This window comes from Scyliorhinus torazame, chromosome 16 (genome assembly GCF_047496885.1).
Source record: "Scyliorhinus torazame isolate Kashiwa2021f chromosome 16, sScyTor2.1, whole genome shotgun sequence".
NCBI lineage: Eukaryota > Metazoa > Chordata > Chondrichthyes > Carcharhiniformes > Scyliorhinidae > Scyliorhinus > Scyliorhinus torazame.
The window spans coordinates 163,996,113-164,021,122 of record NC_092722.1 but is presented as its reverse complement, the minus strand read 5'-3'; the positions used below and the strand labels follow the sequence as shown (position 1 = coordinate 164,021,122).

The following is a 25,010-nucleotide window of genomic DNA, read 5'->3' as shown; positions in this document are numbered from 1 at the left end:
AATGTCCACACCTCCATTCTATCCCCATAGCCCAGTAACCCCACCCAACACTAAATTTTGGACACTAAGGGCAATTTAGCATGGCCAATCCACCTAACCTGCACATCTTTGGACTGTGGGAGGAAACCGAAGCACTTGGAAGAAACCCACGCACACAGGGAGAACGTGCAGACTCCGCACAGACGGCGACCCAAGCCAGAATCGAACCTGGAACCCTGGAGCTGTGAAGCAATTGTGCTATCCACAATGTTACCATGCTGCAAATGAAATTACTGTGAAAAGCCCCTAGTCGCCACATTCCGGCGCCTGTTCGGAGAGGCTGGTACTGGAATTGAACGGTGCTGCTGGCCTGCTTTCAAAGCCAGCGATTTAGCCCTGTCCTAAACCATCTCCAGTTCTGATCATCGTTCTGCAATTTCTGCTGGAAAGTAGCCACGAGATGACTGCTCAGCAAGTTTTGCTTTTCACGGTGATGCCCTGCGAGAGGCCAGTGGGCGTCCCTGGCAACGCGCGCGCACTGACCACCGGCGGCGTGAGTACAACCGACTTCACTACATTCCCTCGCCAGAGGAAGGAGCTGCGCTCCGAAAGCTAGTGATTCAAAACAAACCTGTTGGACTTTAACCAGGTGCTGTAAAACCTCTTACTGTGCCCACCCCAGTCCAACGCCGGCATCTCCACATCTTACATCTCCTTCAGCACCGATTGCTCATGCATAATACATTGCCTTTCAAACCAACCGCACTTTAGGCATCGAACTACTGTTTGCGAATAAACAAATGGCTTCAAACTGCGGAATTGTTTCTTAAAAGATATTTCCGAAGGGTCGCCGAGACATAAACGCAGCCTGAACATTACAGAGTGAACCCTGAGTGACCGGTCCAGTCATGGCTCGGCTCTCTCTACTCGCCCCGGCTGAAAATGTCAACATTTAAAGGTGTTTAGCAGCAGCGCAGTCCCTCCCGCCCCTCCTTTACCTCCAGATAATTTCGGTATCCTCCCCACTTTGTTGGTGATCTCCGCTGTCAGGGTTCCGAAATCCTGCTCGTAAACCTCAAAATCCGAGGACATTTTCCGTGCGGGGTGTGTTTCGACGAGGCGGGGTGGGGGTCTTTCTCGTGAGTAAAATGTAAACCGAGGCGGGGGAGGGAGTTAGAGGTAGCGCCGACGGAAGAGACGTCGAGATTAGGGAGGGAGTTGAGGTTGGCACCGACGGAGGTGACGTCGATTAGGTGTGGAGGAGGGAGTCGCCGTCGGAAGTTGCGTCGGGTTAGGGAGGGAGGTTGTGGGGGGTCGCCGGCGGATGTGACGTAGGGAGGGGCGGGTCGATAACGACGGTTGGCACCTCGGGAAACAAAATTAAAAAGATATCAAACACTCTCTTTCCCGCTCTGACTGTGTCCGAGAGAGAGAGGGGGAGCTGGGGCCGAGATGCTGTGCACAGCTCGAGCTCCTCGGTTTCCATCGTCTCAGCCCCGGCTGTCAGTGGGGACGGGCTGCCGTGCCCGCCTCCTCTTTGGCCATGTTCAATCTCCGGGGGCCTTGCCCGCCAGCCGTTCAGCAGGATAGAGAATGCTTCCGGGGCACCAATGTGGCCAGGCGGAAGGAGGAAGTTCTGCTGCAGCTTTGGCATCTGGATGGCGGGCGAGCTAATGTTTAGCAACCCCTGTTTCTCGGCCTCGCCGGGGCCCGGGGTTATCATTTGGCGCACCCTCCTGGCTGCCAGCTCCAGATGAGTGCAGCCAGCTCCTGGAGTTGGTCTCCTCCCGTAAGTAATTTGAGGGGCGCGATTATTCGAGCGTCGGGACTGTTTTGGTTTCCTTCACTTGGAAAAACATGTTTGACTTTTTGTATCGCTCTAGGACGTCTGAGGACGAGGCATGCGAATCTACGGACTCGTACAAGGAGCGCTGCACCTAAAATAAGACCACGATGAGTTTGCTGGAGGCGAAACTTGTAAATTGATGGAGTTTATTCGAAACTCCCGCTATTTGCTGATCAGAATTGGGCCGTTTTTTGTTCTGGACCCGAGCGTTGCCTGACTCAACGCCGCTAAATACATCGCCTGCGTTACGTTCGTTGCATGTTAACTGAAGAGTATTCAATCGAAGACCATGTGTTCGTTTATCAGATTTGAAAATCTTCATGAATTGAAACGAATTTGTCACTGGGGGCCAATTATAGCCCTATCTGTGATTACAATATGTTCCTCAATGGCTATAATAGACTCAGTACTTTGGTATTGGCCTCTTGATACTCCTGGTGGAAGTATAAATTTCATTTTGTTGATAAACTGGACGGTTCTTATCCTTTACAACTACTTTAATGCAATGTTCCTTGGCCCTGGCTATGTCCCAATTGGATGGAAACCGGTAAGTTGAATGTGTCTGCTCATTGTTTTACTTTTAAAAAAGTTTTTATAAAATCTGTTTGATGTACTATGACTATTTTGATCTTATCATAATTAACAATAACAAATAGTGCGCTCAAACATTTCTACAACAAATGTAATTCCAGCTCTCTGGCTGAGTTCCATGAATGTGGGGGTTGTGTCAGTGAGAACAGAGAATATGATTCATTTTGATTGAGTGATAAGCCTCTTGGTACCCCATTCCAAAACTGTGCTGTTTAGTGTTCCTGGCTGTCACCAAGGCTGCTTAATGCATTAGACATCTGTACTTGCTACTAAGGTAGTTTATTTGTCTGAAATAATTGAGGCCATTGTGGTAATGGAGTATTTGAATAATCACAGAATTGTAACAGCGTTGAAGGAGGCCATTTGGCCCATCGTGTCTGCACCAACTCTCCGGACAGGCATCGTGGTTTTGTGCCATTCTCGTTCCTTTTTCCCGTACCCTGCATGTTTTCCCTGTGCCCTGCATGTTATTTATATTAGCGCCCTCTTGAATGCCTCAATTGAACCTACCTCCATCATACTTCCAGAAAAGTCTTGTCTCTCATCGCATTTGTTTCTTTTGCAAATCATTTTGTATCTGTGCCCTCCTATCTTAATCCTTTTATGAGTGGCAACAGTTTCTTTTTATCTGCTTGTCCAACCCCCTCATGATTTTGAACATTTTTATCGAATCTCCTCTTAGCTGCCTTCTCTCCAAGGAGAACAGTCCCAACCTCTCCAAACTATTGAAGAATAATGTTATTACTGACATATCTAGCATGGTGGTGCAGTTGTTAGCACTGCTGCCTCACGGTGCTAAGGTCCCAGGTTCGATCCTGGCCCTGGGTCACTGACGGTGTGGAGTTTGCACGTTCTCCCTGTGTTTTCGTCAGTTTCGTCCAAACAACCCAAAGATGTGCAGGGTAGATGGATTATCAACGCTAAATTGCCCCTTAATTGGAAAAAATGAATTGGATACTCTATTTTATTTTGAAGAAATTTCTGAATGAAGAATTGGTGAACCCTACTGATTGATTATTCTTTCTCTCCAGTCCCTCAATTTATTTCTGTTGTGGCCAATTGCTCATAAATCATAGGCAATGGCTTAAATAACAAATGGCAATTCCTGATAATATTGGAAAGCAAAGTTCTGGAGCAAAAAAGACAGCCCTGCCAAATATTTCAAACCATCCAATTAATGTACTATATCCCAGCTGAGACCGGCATGTTAGCACATGTACTAACTGTGCAGCTTAATCTCCCTTGTGCAGTTCAGTGTCTTGGGGATTGAATAGAGCTTTCCCAAAATTAGGGCGAACAGCAGTAGCATTTGGCAACTGTCTAGGAGACTATTCGCTCTTGTATGGACACAACATTAGTTAAAGAGACCAGTTAGGGGAAAGATAAACAATAGCAGAAAGTACAATTTCATCCAAACAATGAAGATTCATATTGAACAAGTTGCTAGTTATCCCAAATAAAAATGAATTTAAAACCTTCATTTTTCTGCAGCACCATCCTATAAAATCCAATTGAAAAAGAGGAACAGATTTCTTGGTTCGATATTCGTATGGTGAACTGTTTTATGATCCCAGTTGGTGTAACTGAACAAGAAGATCCCAGAATGGAACACTGGCTCAAAAGATCATAACCTTAATTTCCTTTTACAAAATATGGAGAAACACTGAACTGTTCATTAGTTTTAACAACAAGAAAAAAGTTATTAAACATGAAAAACATTGGATTATAATATAATACTCCTTTACTCCCCCCTTAGTCTAAGAAATACACAAATTTTAAGATTAATACAGATTATAAAGTACATTTTATGCTACAATGTTCTCACTAACAAAGTCCATTTAAGCACATATATTGGCTTTGGTCAAATACACTCTCCACTCCACAGCAGCAAGTTCACACTAATGAGGCCTTTTTAATGTTCAGACTGCAAGAAGAAGTTTAAAAGCAGAATTAAGTTAGCGTTTGTGGATTTCTCCTCAGAATCCCTCCAGTTGAATGTCATGTGAGAGTTTCCAAACTCCACTCCCAAAAACACTTCTTAAAATCTTCTCTCCAAATAATGTTTTCCCTTGGCATTTTGCATTCCGAAATCCAGACCAGGTTTTCCAAATTACACTTTTAAACAAAACTTTCACTCCACTTTTAACAATGAATCCAGTCTAGAATTTTACACCACCCTTTCCTGGTCTTAACTGCTTTTACACAAACTCCTGAGATCCAGCCACCAATTTCTATAGTTATTTCAACTCTCATTCCACAGGCTGTAGTAAAATCTCACAGAAAATTACTTGCCTGGCGTATCGGCCTTCTTCTCAGCTCTGTCTGTCTTTACTGAACGGTGCTTTGTTCTAGTACTTTTAACCTCTGACTTCTTGGAAATTTCTCTAGTTTCCTCAACTGGCTGCTCTTCAGATCTCTGCCCTTGTTTTCTTAACCTTTAACTAGATAGTATGGCTTTTTTCTAGCAAAGCTGAGAGTGATGTTCCCTCTTTAGCCTTCTAAACAAATTGCTTCTAGAAGAGCTACCTCTCACACAACCTATCTCCAGTTGCCCACAAATCTACCTAAAACTAAAACTTAAAGCTTCTCTATCTTACAAGGCCCAGTTGCTAAGCAATACCCACATGCTTATGCATTACTCTTCATGCGTAGTGCTCTCTAAGCACAATGGAAGCAGTTGGATTTTAACCAACCCCCCACATATACAAAATATCTTTGTCCAGCATGAATCTAACTATAGGTTCTACCCTTCTCGGCACAGAAATATTAAATTAAACCCATGTAAAAATCTACCTTATTTCTAATGTTTGCCAATACAAATGTACATCTCTTAAAACTACCTGTGATTTACTAACAACTAGAGTATCAAAAATATCATTCAGTGTGCCATTCGGGCATCCTTGGTCTGTGCATTTTTGGATTAATATTGTGGCATTTTGGATTAATATTGCAGCATTTCACCTGCCATGGTGCATTTTATATTCTTAGTTACAGTGTCCAGAACCTCAAACAGGTGCTATTAACATAACTGCTGAGTATGCTGTACATTTGTCCGTTCTACTTTGAAGCCATAGCTTTATGACAGTACCTAATAATAAAACTTTTGATGCAGGCAATTAATTAATAGCCCAGGAAAGTGGTGCTCCCACATTCATTCTTTTTCCTTTGTTATTAACCCAATTTTTTTTTCTTAACTTCAAATGCAAGGACGATCATTGTAATTATATATTTGTTCTGTTCAAGGAAAACCCTCAGGATACAATATATCTTCAGGACTGCAGAATCTGTCACGGTTACAAGGCACCCCGCTCCCACCATTGTCGCAAATGTAACAGGTATGGCTGGGCCAGTTTACATAGGAAAACACAACAGTGGAATAAAATTTTGTGAGGCAGTGCAATATTTTGAAAATAAAGAACATCTTCCATCAAAAGAGCTATTCAGCTCTTTTGCCGACACCATTTCTTTGCCGTTTCAATTCCTGTAGGTTTTTTTCCCATGTTCTGAGTTGTTTACCTGGTTAATAATAAGTTGAGAAGCAAGCTAATCATGTAATACAAGATTTATTTATGCTTTTTATGATTACAAAATTATGCCACAGCACAGAGGATACTTCATAACTCCACATTGGTGTGTTACATTCAAACTCATGAACATATAAAAAGAAAGTTGAGATCTGAAATGACGAAAAGGTACTATAGAAAATGTCAGCATTTGAAAAGATAACTTGCAGAAGCGTTGATTTTTTGTCTAATGAGCGTGTCTGTTTCAATGTTGGCTTGCCTCCCGTATAAGTTTTCATTCAAACTAATGAATTTTTGTGAACCCCCTCCCCCAATTGAATTGAATGAGATATATTGATAGATGCTAAATCTACAAAACTGTATGGTGCCAACAATTGTTAAACCCACTCGTTAATAACATTTGTGAATTCATAAGAATAGTTTCAACCATTGAATCTGGCTAAAATACTTTAAATAGTTTAACTCTGAAAGTTACACTATTTCAAGACATTTGCATTGAATATTTATTGTAATTTGGCAGTTCATGTAGCATCTTTTTAAAGCTATATAGTCCCATGAAAATATTTTAAAGGCATTGGATTAAAACTTATTTTTCATATCATTGTCTTTTTCCTCCCTTCTCACCCCCATCCTAATTTTGTACTTCATGAATGTTTTCTCAGGTGGAGAAATTTTGCTGACCGAGTAGGAACATGTCTAAGAAAGACTTGTGTGAATTGTCAGACTACTCAGTACTAATCTCTTTTTTTTAAATAACTATGTTTTCTCCCCAAGTATATTTTGCCAGTTGAAATGTTCTGCAATAGATTTTGGAAGAGTAATGATATTAACTTAACATCTGTGGAATCAAAAACAGCATTCCGCTTACTACCTGTTGTTGATTGTTTTGAATCTGTAATTAACCTGGTTAAATCAATGTTTACTGCCCTTTAAAATCAGTGGATAAAAATTCAGCAAGACTTGCATCTTTGACTATATATATATATATATATATATGTGTGTGTTTCTGGAACCTACCTCTCCATTCACCTGAGGAAGGAGCTGTGCTCCGAAAGCTAGTGATTCGAAACAAACCTGTTGGACTTTAACCTGGTGTTGTAAGATTTCTTACTGTGCTCACCCCAGTCCAACAGCAGCATCTCCACATCATGGCTACCATCGACACCGCAAACTGCCAGCTCAAAGTGGAGAGGATCTCCAAGAAGATCGCACATATAGGCACTGACATTAAGTTTCTACAAAGATACAAGAAAGCAGACAAGATCCCAAAAGGGCTGCAGACCACAAACCCACTCAAGTCGACCTACAACACAGACTATGCTGAGAGACTCTGCCGTCAGACCTCTCTCACACTCCTCAACCACCTTGTACACCAACTCTACAGCAGACGCCGCAACCTGGAAACCAAGATAGAGTCCATAATCTCAACTTGCGCTCAGGACGCAGCAGACCAGCAGAAAAACAGATGAAACAACGATACAACGGCAACTATATGCACACCAAGAACAGGAAGCTTGAGAAATTCGGCATCACCACCAGCAGCAACCAAGCCTCCCCAGTACCACAGTAGAAAACAATACAGAGAAATCTATTGTCAACTTGTCGGGCCAGATGAAATCAAAGTCCTCAGCAGAGGGCTCAATTTATACACCACCACCAAAATGAACCCCATCAGTCTCAAAGCACACACCGAGGAATTCATCAGGTGAATGAGGCTCCGGGAATTCTTTCACAGACCCCAAGAGGCTGACAGCGAACCCGATGAGACAACCAATGAACTGGAACTGCAGACCGAGAGATCTGCGGTGCGGCAAACTAAGAGGAAGGAGTCGAATCAGGAAGGCCGCTGCCATAGACTCAACATGTATGCTCAAGCCGTCAGGAGTCGCATCAATGCCAGATTCATCAGTCGCATTCACAAGACAGCCCTGGACGTGTCTCAAGCACAATGCAACACCATCCGCAGTCTCAAGACCAACCGCAACATCGTCATCAAACCAGCAGACAAAGGAGGGGCCACCGTCATACTGAACAGAACGGGCTACTGCAAAGAAGTGTACTGACAACTCAAACACTACAGACATTTACCCGCAGATCCGACCAACTCAACAGACTAATCAAGACCTTGGATCCAGACCTTCAGAGCACCCTATGTGCTCTCATCCCACGTACTCCCCGCTTTGGAGATCTCTACTGCCTCCGGAAAATACACCAGGCCAACACGCCAGGCCGTCCTATCATATTAGGCAATGGGATCCTGTGTGAGAACCTCTTGGGCTACATCGAGGGCATCTTGAAACCCATCGTACGAGGAATGCCCAGCTTCTGTCGCGATACGACGGACTTCTTACAGAAACTCAGCATGCATGGACCAGTTGAACCAGGAACATTCCTCGTCACAATGGACGTCTCGGCAATCTGCACCAGCATCCCCCATGAAGACGGCATTGCTGCAGCAGCCTCCGTACTCAACACCAACAACTGTCAATCTCCAGATGCAATCCTGCAACTCACCCACTTCATTCTGGATCACATCATCTTCCCCTTCGACATCAAGTTCTTCATCCAGACAGACGGAACAGCCATGGAGACCAAATTCGCACCTCAATATGCCAACATCTTCATGCACCGTTTGAACAAGACCTCCTCGCAGCACAGGACCTTCAACCGAAGCTATATACCAGATACATCAATGACATTTTTTTTCCTTTGAACCCACGGCGAAGAATCACTAAAACGACTACACGATGACATCAATAAGTTCCATCCCACCATCAGACTCACCATGGATTACTCTCCAGAATCGGTTGCATTATTGGACACACTCATCCCCATCTAGGACGGTCACCTCAGCACTTCATTTGCTCCACTTCTCCAGCTTCCACCCTAAACACATTAAGAAGCCATCGCCTATGGACAAGCCCTTTGTATACACAGGATCTGCTCAGAAGAGGAGGCGCGTGACAGACATCTACAGACGCTGAACGATGCCCTCGTGCAAATGGGATATGGCGCTCGACGACTCGATCGACAGTTTCAACGCGCCACAGCAAAAAACTGCACCGACCTCCTCAGAAGACAAACACTGGACACAACCGACAGAGTGCCCTTCGTCGTCCAGTACTTCCCCAGAGCGGAGAAACTATGACATCATCTTCGCAGCCATCAATGAAATTGAACATCTTGCCAAGGTCATCCCCTCGCCCCCATAACTTGCCTTCAAACAGACCATTGTTTGCAGAAAACTACCCAGCCTTCAGAACAGCGACCACAACACCACACAGCTCTGCCATGGCAATCTCTGCAAGACGGGCCAGATCATCGACATGGGTACCACCATTACACGTGAGAATACCACCTACCAGGTAAGTGGTACATACTCGTGTGACTCGGCCAACCTTGTCTACCTCATACGCTGCAGGAAAGAATGTCCCGAAGCGTAGTGTATTGGCGAGACCATGCAGATGCTGCGACAACGGATGAGCGGACATCGCAACAATCGCCAGGCATGAATGTTCCCTTCCAGTTGGGGAACACTTCAGCAGTCGAGGGCATTCCGCCTCTGATCTTCGGGTAAGCGTTCTCCAAGGTGGCCTTCAGGACGCACAACAACGCAGAATCGGCGAGCAGAAACTTATAGCCAAGTTCCGCACACATGAGTACAGCCTCAACCGGGGCCTTGGATTCATGTCGCATTACATTCACCCCCCACCATCTGGCCTGGGCTTGCGAAATCCTACCAACTGCCCTGGCTTGAGACAATTCACACCTCTTTAACCTGTGATTACCCCCCCTCTCCAGTTGCTACGTCTGGACATGTAAAGACTTAATTACCTGCAAAGACTCGCATTCAAAGTGTCGTCTTGCATCTTTGACTTTGTCTATTACATATATATATATATATCTGGAACCCACCTCTTTATTCACCTGAGGAAGGAGCTGTACTCCGAAAGCTTGTCATCATTTTCTGAGTCATTCCTGAGTAATGTATTGGCCCTTGTTTAATTGAAGTAACAGTGAGGGCTATCCGTGCTGTCTGCAATTAAAGAGTAAATCACATGGCAACTTCCAAAGTTCATATCTATACCAAAAGTAAATGCTTTTTGGGATGTCCTGAGGACATGAACATGTTATAAATGCAAATCTTCTCCTATCTCCCACCCTCTTTCCTCTTCGCAGACCTTCCTTAAACCTGACTCTTGACTAGTTTTTGGAAAGCCCTCCGAATAGATATTTTCTATTTACCTTGTGACATTTTCCCAAATTGAACATACTTTTAATGCAAAGTTTTGGTTTGAGTACTGATTTAGAAATGGTTGGATATGTCTGACAGGAACGTGACCTGTGTATTTGTGTGTTGAAGTGCATTGAACGCACAATAAATGTATAGCCGCACTATTTATCAGATGTACAACGCATTTTAAACTAACTTGTATGTCACGTGTTTATTCCATGCCAACAATCTTTTCAGATTGGCAGCTTTGTGTTTTATTTTACCTGAATATTTTAATAACTTAAGTTTTTTAATCAAGTGAAGGTTAGCTGGTAATCTCTTTAAAAACAAATGCAGGATTCATCCTTGCTTTTGGTTTATATTTTTGGTGCACCTTGTAATATTTAATTTGCCCATTATTGTTCCGTATGTAGAGGGCATGGCTTTATGTAATCAATACAGAAAATGCTGGAAAAATTCAACAGGTCTGACAGCATCTGTGGAGAGAGAGAACAGAGTTAATGTTTCAAGTCCAATATGACTCCACTTAGGAGCTGGAAAGAGATAGAAAGGTGATGGGTTTTATGCTGTTGAAAAGGTGCAGGTGCAACAAAAAAGGTCAGCAATAGGTTGGTGGGTAGAAGAGATTAAATGACAGAGTGGAACACCAGTCTAAGGGAGTGGTAATGATGAGTAGAAAGACACAAGCTTTGGTCCAAGGTAGGGGTTAATAGCAGTTCCTCTCTCCCCAGATAATGCCAGGCTGAGTTTTTCCAGCATTTATTTCCGATTTCCAGCACCTTGCTTTTATTTTATGTGGATTTATGAATTTGGCGGAAACATGTGAAATAAGGAGCCTTGGTGAGCTGAGTCCTTTATAAGACTAACCTATGAGTTTATTTTAAGTGTTTTAGTAGACTGTGGAAATATGTTCCCTTTCCTTTTAGTTTTTTCGTTTGACAAAATTGCACTTGCAGTGTCCTAATGTTTCTCCCTCTGCTTCCAGGTGTGTAATGAAGATGGACCATCATTGTCCATGGATCAATAATTGTTGTGGTAATTTGAACCATGGCTACTTTACCTCATTTCTGATGTTGGCCCCTTTGGGTTGTATTCATGCCTCTGTGATTTTAGTCATGACCATGTACACACAGCTTTATAACAGGGTAAGTAATGCATAAAATTTCAAGTAGATTTCAGGATGGTATCTCAATAATAATTATGGCATTGTTGAGCCCTGTGGGAGTAATCTCCAATATGGTAACCAGTTATACACAAAATAAACCATTTGATTTGAAGAAAATACTGAGTTGTTTGTACATTGAGATCAACTTGTTTGGTAATATGTTAAAACACTTTAAAATTTGCTTTTGTGTGCTTCTTATTTCAGGTATCATTCGGTTGGAGTTCTGTAAAGATTGACATGAGTCTGCCTCGTAGAAATCTACAGTACATTGTTCCCTTTGGAATTTATGGATTTGCTGCCTCTCTTTTTGCTTTGGGATTGGCAATTGGTACAACGATAGCTGTTGGCATGTTGTTTTTTATTCAGGTACTATTTGGAATGGAATGCTTTGAAGTATCAGTTGGATTTTTTTTCTTGCCAATAGTCACATTGAACACAACTGAATCCTACTGTTTTATAGATCACTTTTAGTTTGGTAATACCAACCCAATTATTTTGAGCACGCAAGAGGTGTTGCAAATTTTCACAAGGGGCATTCAGCCTAGACAGTTGAAATTATAGTTTAGGATATTGTTGTAAGGGGCTGAAAAAACTATTTGTTCATTGATCTTACCATTAAAGTAATCAGGCCCCATCTACAGGGTAAATTAATTACTATTGCAAAGGTTTCCCAATAGCACAACTTTGAACTCTGCCAAGAATTAGTGCCCATTAGTGCTCTACTAAACATTTGAATTGACTAATTTTTGCATGTGAGTGAGAGTTGACTGTTCTGATCCTTTTTTTTGTAGATGAAAGTGATCCTCCGGAATAAAACCACCATTGAAGTTTGGATAGAAGAAAAGGTAGGCTTGTATCCACAACCAGTTCCTATAAATTTTAAATCTGAAATCACTTTTTTAAACTTTTGTTTAAATGTCCCCAAGACATTTTTTTTTAAAAAGAAGCAAAATTTATCTTGATGTTGGCAACATGGGCAAGGCACATTTACTCTATATCCGTGCAACAGGGGTGGCTTTGGTGGATAGTTTAGAATCGCTACAGTTTTGGTGTTGTTGCTCCCACAATGGTGTTAGGTTGGGAATTTTAAGATTCTAAGCCAGCAATCCTAAATAAACAATGATATATGTATGCCTGGATGTTGTGTGATTTGAAGGTGTTGTAGTCACAATATTGTTGCTCTTCTTCATTTTGGTGATAGAAGTTACAGGGAAGGGAGGCATTATTTATGTGACCTTGGTGAGTTACTGCAGTGTTTAGAGTTGCCATTGTGCTAGTGGTGAACGAGGTAAGAGTGCCATTGGCAGAGCCATCAATCGAGCATTATTATTTTTAGAATTCTTCATTTTTCCTGTGTAGGTCCAGTCTACTTAGCTTGTCTGTTGTGCCCAATACAAATTGGCCCCCTGTGATCTTGTTCACTCAAATTTTGCTGCCACCAGACTCGCCCATTTGATCATTCATTAAAAGACTTGAGACCATTAAAAACTTGCCTGAATATGGCAACTACTGTCATAGAAAGGGGAGCATGTCTTCTCCTTCCCCCAACCCGACTAAGTGCACCAGTCTTTCACTTTAAAGGCTTCACTGGTCCATATCTGCTTCAGCCGATATAACCTACAGCTAAAAATGAGTAGTATCGTCAGTTTGGAGAAAACTTTGCACATTGCTACTGACAGGAAGATTTGGCTGTTGTGTTTCCTAGCTTAGATATCCTATTCTTGCTCATCCTTGAAGCATTTGCCCAAAATGCGTTCCACTCTTGTCATGTTACCCTGTCATAGCCATATTCTATTTATCAATTTGAACGGCCAAGCTGGGTAATCAATTGGGGAATAAGTCTTGGCAGTTTTGAACTTGTGCTTTGTATCTAGGCGGCCTTAAGGTTATGGGGCTGAGACCTGTACTTGCGATTAGACGTTGATTCTGGAGATTGCTTTGATTTATCAGAAACCCTATTTACACCGCTTTAGTATCACTGCAAACTTCAACCACCAAACAATGCTAAGATATGTGGAAATGCACAGTTGAGCACGTTAAATTTTGTTTAAATATCCAATGAGGGGCATCCATCGATACAAAAATACCCCTGATCAGTCAATCGTTCTACTGAAGAGGCGGTTCTACTAGCAGCTATGCTATTGCAGAGAAATAGGTTATGTCTATATTGAAAATGTAATCAATTCATAGAAACCCTACAGTGCAGAAAAAGGCCATTTGGCCCATTGATTCTGTACCGGCCCTTGGAAAAAGCACCCTACTTAAGCCCACGCCTCCACCCTATCCCCATTAACCCTTCCTAACACTTAACGGGCAATTTAGCATGGCCAATCCACTTAACCTACACATCTTTGGACTGTGGGAGTAAACCGGAGCACCCGTAGGAAACCCACGCAGACACGGGGAGAACGTGAAAACTCCACACAGTCACCCAAAGCCGGAATTAAACGCCGGTCCCTGGAGCTGTGAGGCAGCAGTGTTGACCACTGTGCCGCCCATGATCTAATTTCAAGGTTAATTGATCTTTTATTCCACTAAATAAAATAAATGGAGTTTGAAGATAGATGGCTTATATGCCTTATACATTGTAAATTGGGGTTTCAAAAAAAATACACACCTGGAGAACCAACTTGAATATTTAATTTGGACTCTGACTATTGACCGCAATACATTATTTCATTTTGTTCCAAACATTTATAGATTATTCTTCTGGAGGGGCAAAAAAACATATTACTTCAGAGAGGAAAATGTGTCTTTCTTTCCAAACTTTGATTGCATATATTTTTATAATAAAGTTATGGAAATGTAGATCGTGTTCGGTCAAGTTGGGTGGAAGAAGGTTCACGTGGAAAACGCACACTGGCACAGATCAGTGGGACCAATTGCTCTGTTCCTGTAAAATTTGTAGTGACTCCTGTATTGGAGCTCTACCCCTGCAGACTGCATTTTATTGTATCTAAACAAGAGGTATTTGGCTAATATATCATTTGTTTGTTTAACATACGTAAAAGGTACCTGAAATCTCATAGGTAGGGTGAAAAATTGTGTTTTCAATTTAAAAGATCCATTCTTCAAAACAAAAATCAATACTTAACACGTTCACATTGTTGTATGTTGTAAGGATGTATTACAAACTAAGTGGGAAAAAATGGAAGTTGATGGTTGGTATGAGAAATATTTGGTAAGTTCAGTTTATTGCGATCAAGTGTAGCCTGCTTTGGAATTACAACTCTCCGACTGTTCTGTATGCTGCTCGGGCTAGTTTTGAAAGTCAAATTCCAAAACTGGTTGATGATGCAATGCCTTTACTTACTTTCCCTGTTCCACTTACCTGGTTGGTAACCTGTTTTGCAGATTACTATATACCTTTAAAATATAATTCTCTAATTTATTGATGCTACCTGTCTACCTTTTCATAGGCCAAAGACAGAATCCAGTATTACCAAACGGGTGAGGAATTCCGTTTTCCATATGATCTTGGAAGCAAGTGGAAGAACTTCAGGCAGGTGTTCACATGGTCTGGGGTTCCCAAGACAGATGGAATTGTCTGGCCTGTTCGTGAAGGCAGCCATCAGTACACATTAACGGTTAATTTAATTCTTTTTAATTATCTTTTCATCTCAATTTACATAGAACATTCATTGTTTGAAATATTTAACAGGAAGTACCTTTTTCAAATAATTTTGTGACTTAAGTTTTAATTTTAAATTTTCACACTGTTTCCTTCTGAACATTTTCCTTTGACCTTCAATGTCACATTTCACAGATTATTCAATGGTTTGCTTCAATGTGCTTTCAATTCTTTTTGATGTTAAAAATGTTATTGATTTGTTTGGGCCAATTGGTACTGTTCTTTCCTTCTGGTTCAAGACCACTCCAGGACTTGTGCATAATCTAACCTGAGACTTTGCTGCAAAACTGAGAGACTGCTGCATTATTGGAGGCGTTGCCTTTCATGTGAGCTGTTCAGACGGGGCCTGTTAGCCTGTTGAATTGGACGTAAAAAATCCCAAGGCATGTTATCCAAGAAGAAGCAGGGTGCTCTTTCCAATATTAATCCCTCAATCAGAACCGATTAACTATTCACTTGTCTGTGCTTTTTCTGAGACCTTACTTCTGCCATTTGGGTTCTACAGTTACATAGGAAAGAACTATGACAATACTTGCCTAAGTAAATCTTGGCTGTGAAGTAATTTGTGATATCCTGAGGACATGAAAGGCTGCCATATATTTGCAAATCTCTTTACAGTAAAATCAAAACAATCCAGACTGTATTGTCTAACTTCAATATTTTAGTTTGCATTTCCTTATTTTAATCATACAATTCTAAAATTGATCACCTGAAATTACCTGCTTTCAAGCTACTGCTTCAACCAGCTAATGTGAGGTATAGGAAAGAGAGTAAACTTGCTTTTTAATATTTCTTCTCTGCCCTCAGAGCAATTGAGCTCCATTTGACAACTGACCATGAGAAGAACCACAGTTAGACGCCTACCTCATACTATATCAAATTGCAAACTAAAAGCATTTATGATGCAATGCATTAGGTTCTATTTTCCCTGTTGATCAAATTCCTGTTATCTCTCATTAAAATCGCAAATTAATTCCTTTAATATGTTTAAATTAAAGTGGGAAGGATCAATAATGAAGACACATGTCTCTTGAGGTTTGGATGTCGGGAAGTATTTGAGCTTTGGGGTTGCAGATGATATCAAGAGTGAAAGCAATCAATTGCGTTTTGGCTAAGATCAAGCCCAATGTGAGGTGCAACGCCTTTTCTTGTCAGCTTGGATCTTGTACGTCTCCCTTTTGGAGACCATGAATTGGCTTCAATTTGAGTTGATTTTTGGAGCAAGCAATGAGATGGATTAGAGTTTGCCCTGTCCACTCTGCACATTAGCTTTGTAACTTTTAAGGATGGGATAATAAATTAAATAAATTTTTTTTAAAAAGCGAAAGCAATCAGATTATTTTCTTGTAATTTCTCATGACTATTGACTAAAATTACTTCAATTTGATATGACAATGTATGTTAAATACTTGTGTCTATTTACAGATAGAGCAGCTGAAACAGAAAGCTGATAAAAGAGTGAGAAGTGTAAGTATTGTACTGTAGGTTTGCGCCAGATGGCAGCATTTCATATCCATGTAGCTTGTATAAAATAGTTTCTTGGTATGAAAAAGATGAATTTTAAAATCATTTATGTTAGTCAAATCAAAGACTCAGGAACGTAGTAATTTTGCATGTTTACATAATATGTAATATGTGACAAATGGTTTACTATTTTTTTTGATGAGATGTATCTGCTTGAAGAATTTATTTTAAGACTGCACTTTTAAGATGGACTCCTGGTTTCTGTGAAGATTATTGTTTTTAAAAAATATATATTTATTAAAGTTTTTTAACACAATTTTTCTCCCTTACAAACAATAACCCCCCCCCCCGTAACAAAAAAAACAACGGGAAATCGCGCAGAGCAAGATATATACATGGCAAAATGATATACTTACACAGCTTTGTACACTGGCCCTCACCCGTACGTGCCAGTTTCCCCAACCCTTCATGTTATCTCTTGCTCATCCACCCTCCCAGGCTCTCTGTCTCTGTCTCTCTCTCTGTCTCCTTTTTCCCCCCCCCCCCCCTCCCCCCAAGGTTGCTGCTGCTGCTGCTGACTGACCTTCCTCTAACGCTCCGCGAGATAGTCTAGGAACGGTTGCCACCGCCTGTAAAACCCCTGCGCAGACCCTCTCAAGGCGAACTTAATCCTCTCCAACTTTATGAACCCAGCCATATCATTTATCCAGGCCTCCAGGCTGGGGGGGCTTCGCCTCCTTCCACATTAGCAAGATCCTTCGCCGGGCTACTAGGGACGCAAAGGCCAGAATGCCGGCCTCTTTCGCCTCCTGCACTCCCGGTTCGTCCATTACTCCAAATATTGCTAGCCCCCAGCTTGGCTTGACCCGGACTTTCACCACCTGAGATATTGCTCCCGCCACTCCTCTCCAGAACCCCTCCAGTGCCGGGCATGACCAAAACATATGGACATGGTTCTGTGAAGATTATTGTTAACAACCGACTAGTCGCAAGATCAGATTTTGTCAGATTCTTGTCATTTCTATAAATAGTTGCAGAAGCACAGGAGCAGGTTGATAGCCCTCGGCTGCAGTAAAAACCCTGCATATTGAAAATAAAATGGGCCAATCTTCACCTGGCCCAGAAAGAAACTATAGGATAGTTGATCAAAATTATCATGTTATAGTCAAACAAGATGAACCATTGGTGCAGGGAAGCAATGTGTTTCAATTACTTTACATTGTTGTACAAAGATGAAACTGGTTCTATGTTCACTTCCTTGTGAAATAAAGCAGCTTAATAGTATCTGGCCTCCGAACTAGAGATTTTGTTTCCCGGTAAACCTTAAGTGGGTATTTTGTAAAGTACCTGGGTTAATTTATCATATAAGTGAATATTGGGTAGTGTAAGTACACCAACACGAGTGTGGAATCAATCTATGGAAATTACTAACTCTGCTGAACCTGTGAAGCTATATATCACAGTATTAACTTACTTTAATTGTGCCAGAAGAACTTAAGCGTTTCAAAAGAATTGTGATTAATTTTTTTAACAATGAATATGTCCAGTGGTTATGCAGAATGACTAGACTGCCTTACCTGCTCACAATGAAAGTATTGTGCTTAAGATTTTTTATGATTTACCATATATATGTGTCTTATTATGGACAGGTCCAGTATAGAGTGATTGAAGACTACAGTGGAGCTTGCTGCCCCATAACAAAAGGATTCAAAGCATTTTTTTGTACACCTTATACTGAAGAACCTAGAATTCAACTGAGGAAAGGGGAATTGGTTTTAGTTACAAGGGGTCTCCCGTAAGTTGAGTCAAAATTGATCACTCTTGTGAAACATTTAGTAATCTGTTGTTAATTAGAACTACATTTTTTTCAGCTATAAACAACTTTTGATCTCCTGAAGCATCTGTTGAAAGTTGTGTAGGATTTATGGGAAATTGTACGATGGGCACGAATCCCCCAAAAGGGAACAAAGTCCCCTAACGAGCGTGTTTAGCCGCATATTTCCCCCCTCCCGCCAAGCTGCTTTTCAAGTACAGCGTGGCTGTTGGACCGTGCATACCCTATGTTAACTATGAAGCTGACCAATCACCAACAATGTCCGTTGCTTTTTAAAGTAAAACCATAGGTGCTTATAGCTCAGTAAGAGAACATCATGCCTGCGAGTGAAACCAATCCAAGACTAATTCCATTGTCCTATTGTTTTTCCCCCATAGCTCTGCAAGTACCTCTGTTTGAAACCTTTATCTAATTTTGTCATTCAAAGATGCTTCAACCACGACAAGTGGCAAAGCTTCCATGTTTCAACATCTATCCACGTAAAGAAAGCTATTCTAACCACTCTCTTCACTTTCTTAATTGTAATTTGCCATTTTAAATTGATACTGATGTCAACCAGAGGAAATTATATTTTCCTATTCAATCTGTTGAACTCCTTCATCATTTTTAAATCCCTATTCTATCTTTTTTGCGTTTTGTGATATGGAAATAGTCCCAGCATAGAATCTCCACAGTGCAGAAGGAGGCCATTCGGCCAATCGAGTCTACACCGACCCTTGGAAAGAGTACCCTCCCTAGGCCCACACCCTGACCCTATCCCCGTAACCCCACTTAACCTTTTTGGGACTCTTAAGGGGCAATTTAGCATTGCCAAGCCAACTAACCTGCACATCTTTGGACTGAGGGGGGAAACCGGAACACCTGGAGAAACCCACGCAGTCACGACGAGAAAGTGCAAACTCCATACAGTCACCTGAGGCTGGAATTCAACCATAGTCCCTGTAGGCACTGTGAGGCAGCACTGCTAATCATTGTGCCACCGTGCCGCACCCATATAGTATCAATTGTTAGGATCCCAATTGATGTTTTAACTGGATGGGAAAATCCCAGATTGGAACACTGGCTCAAAGACCATAAATTTTATTTGTTTTTTTAATACAAAGTGACAGAACACACAGGACCGCTAATTAGTTTCAACAACAAGAAAAAAAAATATATTAAACTTGAAAAAATTGGATGATAGAAATTCCCCCATCCTCACAATTACACACAGGTTTAGGATGAACAGATATTACAAAATACATCTTGATCTACAATGGTCTCATTAACACAGACCCTTTTAAACACATGACTGTGGGATGATATACCCTCCACTCTGCACACCAAGTAAATGTTTGTGGATTTCTCCTCAGAATCACCCCACATGAAAGTTTCCAAATTCCACTCCCAAAACCACGCTTTAAAATCTTCTCTCATAATTATGTTCTCCCTTAGCAATTTTCATTACGAACTCCAGCCAAGTTTTCCACACAACACTTTTAAACAAAGCTTCCATTTTATCTTTAAGTGAATCCAGTCCAACATTTATACCAACATCTCTTGGCATTCTTTCTTGATTATTATGGAAACTGCTCATAATTGGTTTAACTCTCGATTTCCAGACTGTATTAAAATTACATTGGATGTTTCATTTACCTTTTTGAAGGCTGCTGTCCCATTTTAAATCTGGCTACTGCAATTGTCTCTTTAACTCAGAACATCTTGGTTACTCCTCCTTGAATTCTTCTGAACAATGCGTTGGTCTCTGTTCGGTCTTTTGCAAATTTATGCTGACTGTCCTTGGTAATTTGTATATTTGTAAATGTTCATCAGTTTATGTTCATAAATTATTGGATTCTTAAGGGTTTTCTCACTATTAGCATTATACTGTATGGTATGTAGTAACCTCTTCGTTCTTTTCCTTGTAAAATAGACATCTTGGTTACCCTTCAATCCTTTGACGTAATATGAGTATTTAAGGAGGTTTACAAATTTTATGATCTGAACCTATACTACTTCCTCTCTAAACACCCTGAGGTGCATGCCTTCAGGCCCTGCTGACTTAACACCTTGAGTTCAACACTTTTTTTCCACTCATTTTTTATTTGCTATTATCCATGATAATTGTTCCATAACCATCTCTGGTACAGAAATATCTTTTTGGCATTACTGTGAAAAAGCAATGAAAAAAATGTATTTGATATCTTCTTCCTTCATCCCAGAATCATCTTGCCCTCTATTTTTAGTGTCACAAATGCATATAAAAAACAATGTTTCCGTATTTGCCAACCTTTCTTCCGATTCTCTTCAAATCTCTCTTTCCCTCCCCACTCTGCTTCAAAGTTATACATTTTTTCTTATGCCTCCTTTTTAAGTTTGTTTAGTTTTAATTCCTCTGGGGTAGTTAAAGGGGCTGAATCGTTGGCTTTGAAAGCAGGCCAGCAGCACGGTTCAATTCCCGTACCAGCCCCCGGAACAGGAATGTGGTGACTAGGGGCTTTCCCCAGTAACTTTATTTGAAGCCAACTTGTGACAATAAGCAATTTTCATTTCATTTCAAAATCTCACAATATTATTGCTCTTTTGTCCCTTCATCTCTCTGAAATGACTGCAGATCTCCTTCTCTCCTATCTCCACCTTTTGGTGACCTAAAATGCTCACTGGCAGGTGCACCATTTTGCTTCCTATTTCACGACTATCTATCTTAAGCCCCCTGTAAGTTCTTGACACCTGTGGATTCTAGTATTATGATGGTATCCTTTTATTAATGCTGCCATATGTAATTAATACAGGAACATGAAGCAAAATGCTTATGGAAAAATGAGGTTTTGATTGAGATACGAGAACACTTATAAATGTGAAACTAAAATAATTTACACAGACCATGCACAAAATGGATTAATAATTGCAGTATACTTAAAACAAAATAAGTAATCAAAAATGAGAACTAAAACAATGCATACAGGTGCAGGTCATAGATATTAAGTTGAAAAATTAGGATATTAACTGTAATTATTATTTGTATATAAATTCTGTCAGAATAAATTCATGTGTGTATATATTTGGAAAATCTTTTTAATATTTCCCTTTAGGCATTGGATGTATGGTAACAAGAATTTGAAGAAGAAAAATGCCCACGGTAAATAAACACACCTTGCATTAATGCTTTAGGAAGTGCCTGTTTACATAATTTCCTTGTTTATTTGAATGAACAATGTCATTCCAGTCGGAATTTTTAAAAAGCTGTAAATGAAGATTGTTTCACATCACTACCATTTTAACGGGTCTTTTTTTCTGTAGTTTGGCTTGTTGTGCATTTAGACAGATTAACTAAGAGAATATTGTCTAGCATTTTTGAATTGGTGACAAAATCATACATCCATTTTCTAATTCTTCACATGTTTCAAACAATAAATAATATGATCACATTGAGATACTAGCTGGAAAGAGCTTAAGAGAGTGAGTGCTGAATTACCACTAGAGTTGTTAATTAACCCAGGCTGCTTCAGCTATTTGTCAACTTAGCTCCCTTAGCTCAATTAGACTTCAGATTTATTTCCCTAATGAAATAAGTGTCTTTCCCCAACAGAGATACGTGGGGTGTATTTTTTTAAAAAGTCCTAAAGGGTATGAATGTTATGTTTGTAATTTTCAACATTAGGATTTTTTCATTTAAAGGGTTGACTATTATCTAATCAAGTCTAAAGTTGTATAATATATTGTATTTTTGTAGATTTAAAAATGATCCTACAGAGAACTGGTTGAAAAGTGTGGAAACAAGATGTAAACTTGTCCAAAACTGAATTTGTTTTGCATAGCTACTCCTTACTATAATGAGAATGTTTTAATCCAGTGTTGAGAATGTTGTGCAAAATCTTTCATAAACCTCCTAAATAGGTAACTAATGGTAGCAGATCTGCCCAACTAAAATGTTTTTTCTATTTTTGGGAAACTTTTCTTGCCTTCTGCTAACGATTTAAAAAAGAAAGTTAGTGGATGAGACAAACTGCTCACCCTGCTTTAAAAACTGGATACCCTTTTCATTCATCCTCTACCCTTTGCTCGTGCTCATTCGGACTGCTGGGATGTCAGCCCAACAACTCTAAAATCTAGACACATGGATCACAAGTTTTTAAAGGGAAAGAAGACAACAAGAATAAGCTTCAAGGTCTTTCAACGCCTAACAAAAAAATGAGAACTCAATTTCGCAAACTTGGTTTCACACAATCCATTGTATTGATCCAATTGTTGCTCTGACCCTATAAAACTGAAGTGAGATCTGTTCATTCTTGAAGACCCTTCTTTTGGTCAGTTAGACGTTAGCCTTAGCTGGTGCACAGGAAACTGGAGTATTAGATTCAGGTGGATTCGCAGCTTATCATGAGAAAGGAGTTCCCAAATTCTGCCAGCACAGAAAACCCAGAGCGCGTAATGTGGGTTGTCAGTTAACAAAGCGGGAATAATGGAAGGTTGGGAACACAGATCGTTAAATCCACCACCTGTAGCAAAATGCGACAAACTTAAACGTACCACATAAAGCTCCACAAAATTCCCCCGGCTCCTTAGGGGCTGTTATAAGGGAACTATTGCACAAAATGATTGTTTTTTTTTAAAAAACATGCTCCGCTGTTACGGTTTTAAAAGCTGACGGGACCATAAATGTCCATCTAATTTGAATGGTCAGCCAAGTACAGTGGTACCATATAAATCGGAAATTGACTACAGAATCTAGACTATTCTAATTCAACACTGACAAGACCCTTGCTTTACAGATTAGACATTGAGCCAAGTCTGTATGCAGCCCCTCCCCACAGTTGTGACTGTTGCATTTATTGGTTGTAGAATGGAAACATTGTAGAAGCATATCTCTGCGGGGGGGGGGGTTCTCGCAGTTTATATTAGCAGTGCTTTTTAGTCTGAACCCAACTGCCCATGGGATCTCTAAATTCCCCAACTTAACATCAGCAGGAGCTAATAGACCCTCTCCACCCACAATTACACAAACAATGAAGAGACGCAACCTCGTGAGCACGTTTTTTCAGATTCCCGTGATTTTAAGTACTGGGCTAAAGAAGCTTTAAATGCCTTTTTGATGGTGGGAATAACTAAAAGTGACAGTAATAAATGGTGGTGGGATCAGCATACCATTTTCTATAGGACTTTACTTTTAATAACAGTAAACTCCATTAACTTTTTATTTTTAAGTTGCAGAGCATGAGCGAGGCTGGTTCCCAAGAAGATGTGTGGAGAAATGCTTGTATGACAGTGCCACAGAGAAACCAACAGAAGAGGAGAAAAAGATTTTGTAACAGTTCCTGTCGCTAGTGCTTTTGACAGCAGAATTTGTGACAGCCTATTTTCCTTAGCTTGAAAGTTATGATCTTTTTCAAATTTAATTTATACTTGACCTGCTTTGATAAAGCAAGAGTTTCCACAAGCGTTTTTTTTATATTCTAAGAAATTCCTTCAAATTGTTTGTGAAACAACCTAATTATGCCGATCTAGATGGTCAAAAACAATAAATCATCATCTCCTTTTCAGATGGGTTTGTGGTGGTCAATCTTTAGTGAAACTAAGGAATCAATTTCCTGGTGAAAACTGGTGCTGTAATTAATTTGTTTTGATACAATTTATATGGAAATATTTAGTATCGCATATTGCATGAAAAATTTATCCTGCATGGCAAAGACTTTAATTGATACAGTACCAAAATTTAAGTACGTTCCAGGTATAAAGCAATCAGAATTTTCTCTGGTTTTTCAAGTAGCTAGTAATTCCAATAAAAATTAACAATTTTTGAATTGTATGATATTTGCAGAATTGGAAGTAAACCCAAATAAAATGCACATCTACAATGTTCGCCTTTTACCTTTGAGTAGATTTTGAATAAACCACTGCAGATTGTTAACCCATATTAAAGTTAGTGAGTGCATGATGATAAGTTACTTGATGCAGGATGAGAAACAGAAAAGTTTGTCAGACAAGTCACTGTTTTGATAAGAAATAGGTTTTGAAACCAAGGCCACATCTTCCCTCTAGGAGAGCACAAGACCATCCCTGCCAATGCTGTTATACAAAAAAAGAGCAGGGTAGGATTGTCTGGTTCTTGCCCATATTTATTGCTCAACCAGCATTACTTGTATGACCAGAATTATTTTTAATAATTTACCTTTGTTATAGGCAAGTGAGTAAATGCCTGTTAAAACATGCTCAGTTTACTTGTGGGAACGACTGATGCTCCAGACCATAGATGGAGAAACGTAATCAAAGTCATAGCTTGTGACAAAGATTATTATTATTGATTCAACTGCTTTCCCTTTGGGAATTAGGTCATGTCTCTGCATCACAGCGACTTGTGGAAGGTTTAGGCAAGGAGTTAGTGGTTGTAGGTCTGCATGGGTGAGGGACTATTTTAAAATCGTTCCATGTGGAAGATCTTTCATGACTGCAGTGAAGCACAAACTTAAATGGTAAATAAGCTACCTCTCCATTGGCAATTTGTATTAAATCTGAGAAAAATTGAGATTTTAGTCTAGATTTTTCTTTTAACTAAAAGTCAGTGAAAAGTTAAGCTTGGCATCATTATATTTTGCATGAATTGTTCCTATAGTAAGCTGGGTCCCTAATCGGTATAATCTTCTCCCCCTTCAACTAACTGCACGTGCACTGCCAGACAATTATTTTAAACCTTTAATTTATGCCAACAGGTTGAAACTTTGCATGTACAAACTTGTCCATCTAAAAACTCAAGTTACAAGACTGA

The 25,010-nt window shown here is 40.3% G+C and overlaps 2 protein-coding genes across 8 annotated transcripts in view; one reads left to right on the top strand and one right to left on the bottom strand.

Annotated features, from left to right (window-relative positions):
* vti1a (vesicle transport through interaction with t-SNAREs 1A) overlaps nt 1-1,564 on the bottom strand; it is a 464,254-nt gene extending 462,690 nt beyond the window's left edge. For 2 of the 6 annotated variants that reach the window (XM_072479373.1, XM_072479369.1), the window contains exon 1: nt 978-1,557. In XM_072479373.1, coding sequence (XP_072335474.1) covers nt 978-1,071 — 94 coding nt within the window. In that variant the 5' untranslated portion in view covers nt 1,072-1,557. Of the gene's footprint in view, nt 1-977 lie in introns of all 6 variants that reach the window. The other 4 variants (XM_072479372.1, XM_072479374.1, XM_072479371.1 and 1 more) reach the window with 4 other exon arrangements.
* Nucleotides 1,565-1,592: 28 nt separating this feature from the next.
* Nucleotides 1,593-23,787, top strand: zdhhc6 (zDHHC palmitoyltransferase 6). 2 transcript variants are annotated; one of them, XM_072479367.1, is made up of 11 exons: nt 1,593-1,768; nt 1,863-2,372; nt 5,660-5,751; nt 11,160-11,319; nt 11,544-11,705; nt 12,131-12,184; nt 14,759-14,926; nt 16,396-16,437; nt 18,084-18,229; nt 21,340-21,386; nt 23,459-23,787. In XM_072479367.1, the coding sequence occupies exons 2-11, from the start codon at nt 2,115-2,117 to the stop codon at nt 23,554-23,556; spliced, it is 1,227 nt and encodes a 408-aa protein (XP_072335468.1). In that variant the 5' UTR covers nt 1,593-1,768; nt 1,863-2,114; the 3' UTR covers nt 23,557-23,787. The 2 variants fall into 2 exon arrangements, with proteins under 2 accessions (XP_072335468.1, XP_072335467.1); XM_072479366.1 differs by having other exon boundaries at nt 23,453-23,787.
* Nucleotides 23,788-25,010: the final 1,223 nt, after the last annotated feature.